This window comes from Psammomys obesus, unplaced genomic scaffold, assembly GCF_907164565.1.
Source record: "Psammomys obesus unplaced genomic scaffold, mPsaObe1.curated_primary_1811, whole genome shotgun sequence".
Classification (NCBI taxonomy): domain Eukaryota; kingdom Metazoa; phylum Chordata; class Mammalia; order Rodentia; family Muridae; genus Psammomys; species Psammomys obesus.
The window spans coordinates 11884090-11889341 of record NW_026596162.1 but is presented as its reverse complement, the minus strand read 5'-3'; the positions used below and the strand labels follow the sequence as shown (position 1 = coordinate 11889341).

At 51.2% G+C, this 5252-nt stretch overlaps 1 protein-coding gene across 1 annotated transcript; it reads left to right on the top strand.

Moving 5' to 3' along the window:
• Positions 1–2687: 2687 nt before the first annotated feature.
• Positions 2688–4865, top strand: Nhlrc1 (NHL repeat containing E3 ubiquitin protein ligase 1). Its single transcript, XM_055595068.1, has one exon. The coding sequence runs from the start codon at positions 2694–2696 to the stop codon at positions 3882–3884; it is 1191 nt and encodes a 396-aa protein (XP_055451043.1). The 5' UTR covers positions 2688–2693; the 3' UTR covers positions 3885–4865.
• The last annotated feature ends 387 nt before the right edge of the window (positions 4866–5252 follow it).

Genomic DNA, 5252 nt, shown 5'->3' with positions numbered 1-5252 from the left:
GTCTGGGAAACATCTTCAAAAGGTTTGAACGGGTCTGCCTTCGTCAGGCTCCGTGTGGCACCAGCCACAGCGGAAGTCAGCTTATCCGAACCACGTGCACCCTCAGTGTAAAACACGCCCGATTTTACTTACTACATAGAACGAGTATAAAATGTCCCGTTCATATTTTCAGGTGATTACAATGTCCAAAGGATGGATTAAATAAAGCATACAGCTAAGTTAATTTCATTTTCTTTTAACTTTTACAAATGGAGCTGTGAGGAACTTTTAAAATGTGGGTTTTTATTGTATTTCTGTCGGTCAAGAATGGTTCTAAAAATAGGTCAGTTTTTGTAACCTGACTGGGTTTCCTGATTTAAAAATTATTTCTGAGGAGCTGGAGAGATGGCTCAACCATGAGGAGCACTTGTTCTCACAGAAGACCTGGGTTTGATTCTCAGTAGCCATTTAGTGGCTGACAGCCATTTATAACTCCAGTTTGGGGAATCTGATTCCCTCTTCTCACCTCCTACAGGACTGGGCATTCAGGTGGTACACGTATAGAATATAGAGAAAGCACTTGCACACTTAAAATAAAATAAATCTACTTTTTAAAATGATTTCTGAGGGGCTGGAGAGATTACTGGGGCGTTAAACACACAAGCCACTCAGCCTTGAGGACATGCATTTAGGATTCACCACCCACATCAGGTAGCTCATAACTGCCTGTAATCCCAGCGCCAGGGTATCTTAACATCCTCTTCTGGCCTCCAAGGGCGCACAGATAGACATGGGCACACACACGCACACAGACACCCACATGAACACACACAAATAAGAAAAAAAATTACTACAAACAGGGATTTCTGTGGGATATGCTTTCAGTTGGTTTCTTATTTAGACGGGAAATGCATTTTGAGATCATGGCATCGGCTCTGTTCTTTTGGCTATTTAATGCTCAGTCTCTGAGACTTGTAATGCTTTACAAAAAGGTGTGTCTCGGCCTGCCACAGACTCTCTCTTCAGGAGTGTTAGCAAAGGACTGAGTCCTCCATTTCCCTATGGAGGAAATCTATGGAACATGGGCGTGAACAGGCATGATCACAGCTTTTGAAGGAACAAGAATGGTCTAACACATGGTTTTGCCAAGGACCTTGTTCATGTCAGGCAAAATTAACTCTAAAAATGAGGTTGCATTCCACAACGGATGACACTGACCATAATGTTAAGATTGTTCCAAAATAATGAGAGATCATCTTTACTTCCAATAATTTTTTTTTTTAATTGTGAAACATGTCTCATACTTTCTTCTATGCAGGTGTGTCTGTTTGTGTGACTGTATGCCATGGAGACCAGGGGAGAACGCTGGGTTCCCTGGAGCTGGAGTGACAGGTGATGTGAGCCACCCAATATGGGTGCTGGGAATTGAGCTCGTGCCCTGGAGACGGGCAAGGTGGCCCTTTACCACCCAGCCATCTCTTCAGTCCCTTCACGTTCAGTCTCACCTGAGACTGGGAGACACTGCGGGAAGGAACCATGAGCTCAGACTAACCTGTCCGATACAATCTCCCTCAAGCTCCCTGCAGCCCAGCCCACACACCGGACCACTTCAGCCTTTGGCAGTGAGATTCAAGCATTTGTTATACACAGCCATATTTGATGATCAGTGCCAGAAGGTGAGAGGCCCTGTGGTCAAACTGCCTGACTCCCAGCCACAGCCTAGCCATTCATTCACCAAGCCACTCCAAATGTCCACGAGGCTTAAAAAAACAAAACAAAACAAAACAATGCATGAAAACCAAGTGAAAGAAGGCAGGCCTGGAGTAAATTCCATAGTAACTGCTAGTAACTAGCGAGTTTGTTGCTGTTGTGTTGTTTGTTTCTGAGACAGGGTCTCACCATGTAGACCACCGGGCAAGGGACCTAAGGAACTAACTCATTTCACAAGTTTATCGAGCCAGGGTTTTCTCTGTGTAACAGAGCCCTGGCTCTCCTGGAACTCGAGCTGTAGACCAGGCTAGCCTAGAACTCACTGGGATACACCCGCCTCTGCCTCCTGAGTGCTAGAATTTAAAGGTGCGCACCACCACGACCGGCTCCACAACTGTTCTCCTGTTTGTTTTTGGCTTGGGGTTTTATTTTGCTTTGGCGGTGCTTTTGTTGGTGGTGGTTTTTTTGTTGTTTGTTTGTTTGCATGGTTTGATACACTGTAGCCTAAGCTGGCCTCTAACCACCCATCGCTATTCTGTTTCTGCCTCCTGAGTTCCGGCCTTACAGTTGCCATACCCAGCGCTGCGAGTGTAATAAAACATACCACACCAAAGAAGTGTGCACGCCTGCCTCACCCCCTTGAAGTTATCTCTGTCCGCAGAGTCACCCTATACCGAGACTACGAGCTGTGAATTATTCCTGCCCGGCCCTGGTACCCAGCACCCAGCGCAGCTGATTGGCAGCTCTGCTGGGCACCAGCGGTGGGAGACTGGACTCTGGTTCTCGCCTCGCCACTTACAGGCTAACAGGGGGCGACCCGCTCGAACCCCCTCATCTCTAAAGCCTGATCCCGCGCCAGGGAAGCGATGGTGCCGCGCCTGCTCGCCAGGGGGCAGCAGCGCGCACCCCGTCGGCCGGCGGCGCCGCGCGTCAGAGCGGATGCCCCGCCCCGTGACCGCGACCGTGACCGAGGGCTGCGCGGAGACCGCTGCCCGGCGGGCGCGATGGGGGAGGAGGCGGCGGGGGTGCGGCCCGAGCTGGTGCGCGAGGCGGAGGTCAGCCTGCTGGAGTGCAAGGTGTGCTTCGAGAGGTTCGGCCACCGGCAGCAGCGGCGGCCGCGCAACCTGCCCTGCGGCCACGTGGTCTGCCTGGCCTGCGTGGCCGCCCTCGCTCATCCACGGACGCTGGCCTTCGAGTGTCCCTTCTGCCGGCGGGCCTGCCGGGCCTGCGACACCAGCGATTGCCTGCCGGTGCTGCACCTCCTGGAGCTCCTGGGCTCCACCCTGCACGCGTCCCCGGCTGTCCTCAGCGCGGCCCCCTGTGCGCCCGGGGTTCTCACGTGCCACCACGCCTTTGGCGGGTGGGGGACCCTGGTGAACCCCACGGGTCTTGCGCTGTGCCCCAAGACCGGACGGGTGGTGGTTGTGCATGACGGGAAGAGGCGAGTCAAGATCTTTGACTCTGGAGGAGGAGGTGCACACCAGTTTGGAGAGAAGGGGGACGCCGCGCACGACGTGAAGTACCCCCTGGATGTCGCCGTCACCAACGACTGCCACGTGGTTGTCTCCGACGCCGGAGACCGCTCCCTCAAAGTGTTTGATTTCTTTGGCCAGGTCAAGCTGGTTGTGGGGAAGCAGTTTTCCCTGCCCTGGGGGGTGGAGATCACCCCTCAGAACCAGCTCCTGGTGACTGACGCAGAGGCAGGGTCCCTGCACCTGATGGAAGTGGATTTCCCGGAAGGGGTCCTCCGGAGGACTGAGAGGCTGCAGCCTCAGCTGTGCAATCCCCGTGGGGTGGCCGTGTCTTGGCTCACGGGGGCCATTGCCGTCCTGGAGCACCCCTGGGCCTTGGGGACAGCAGGCTGTGACAGCACAAGGGTGAAGGTGTTCAACCCCGAGATGCAGCTGATTGGCCAGGTGGATAGCTTCGGGCTGAACCTCCTCTTCCCCTCCAAAATCACTGCCTCAGCTGTGGCCTTCGATCACCAGGGAAACGTGATTGTCGCCGACACCTCTGGGCCAGCCGTCATCTGCTTGGGGAAGCCTGAGGAGTTTCCAGCCCTGAAGCCCGTGGTCACTCATGGTCTTTCCCGTCCTGTGGCACTGGCCTTCACCAAGGAGAATTCCCTTCTCGTCTTGGACACTGCGTCCCACTGTATAAAAGTCTTTAAAGCGATGGAGGGGAATGGAGGGTGAGGGGGAGCGCGGGGCCTGGAGTCTTCGGGAGTGAAGCGCACCACGGATGAGTCAGTTATCACTCATCCATCCAGGCAAGGATAATGGTCACTGCCCGGCAGAAGTACCGGATTGAGGCAGTTATTAAAACCTAATAATTAAATGTATCATTCAGTGAATGCCTACTCCCCATGTTAAGAAATTTGCAAATCTTACCTCTTTTGCTCCTTAATGTGCAGTAATAATTTCTATTATTAGTCCCATTTTAGAGATAAGAAAAGAGACCCAAAGAGCTTAATATGATTTCTTCAGTGGTGTATCTACTGGGACAGTATCAAATTGAACTCAATTCCGACTCCAAACCATTTGCTCTTAAATATGATGCCAGATGTCAGGAAAAAAAAACAAAAACAAAACGTGAGCATGTCTTAGGCATGCTCTCCTTACAAGCAGCTAACTGACTTCAGTGCACAAAGAAACAAAAGGAAGGGCTCTCCGGTGGTTTTTAAAAGAAAGGGGATTCTGTGTGTTGTCAGTTGTGAGGTCCCCCGATGGCAGAGTAGATGGATTATTATAAATCCCAAGATTTGAACTAGAAACAAAGTTGAGCAATTTCCTCGTAAAGCAGAAGCTGGCTGTCTCACAGTGTGTGTCAATCACCCCAGCACCTGCAAAGTGGAGACAGGAAGTTCAATGCCACGTACAGCTACCTAGTAAAGTGAGGCTGGGGTAGGCTTCATGAAGTCTCTCTCTCTCTCATTCCCTGAGTGATGGTTTGAGAAAGGTCTGCAAAGCCACTGCGGGCTGGTATCATGGGCAGATGAGACTTTGTGTTAATTAGGCGTCACCCCGGTACATTCATGGCAGAAGTGATCTTGTTCGCTGTGTGGTGAATCTCTGCAGCCTGGAGTACTCTGTGATGGGAATTTCCTCTGTGCAATTTAGAATGTGATCCAAACACTGTATGCTCAATAAAGCACTGCAGATGTGTCTTGGACTGAAGCACAGCCTTGACCAACGTAAGGACACCTTGATGTTGTACTTAAGGAAAGGAACAGGAAGAGGGACTGATCCTCTGTATTTGTTTAAGCAAGTGCAAAAAAACCCAAATATCTTTGAATCTGGGGCCATTGGAATTATACCAAATAACTTAGAGCTCTGAAGCGGCACGAAAACCGTTTCCTGGGGATGCGTTTGAAAGGCGAAGAGTTTGCTTTAGATAATAACCGATGCTGTGTCAACAGAATGCTTCTTTTATTCAGAGAGGCTGTTCGTTGTTGAGACAGGGTCTTGTACATCTTAACGCTGGCCTTGGGCTTGCTCTGTAGCCAAGCAGGGCCTTCAGTTTCTGATCCTCCTGCATCTGTCTCCCAAGTGCTGGATTATAGG

Coding starts and splice junctions, on each gene's coding strand:
- Nhlrc1 (XM_055595068.1), top strand. CDS start 2,694: ATGGGGGAGGAGGCGGCGGGGGTGCGGCCCGAGCTGGTGCGCGAGGCG.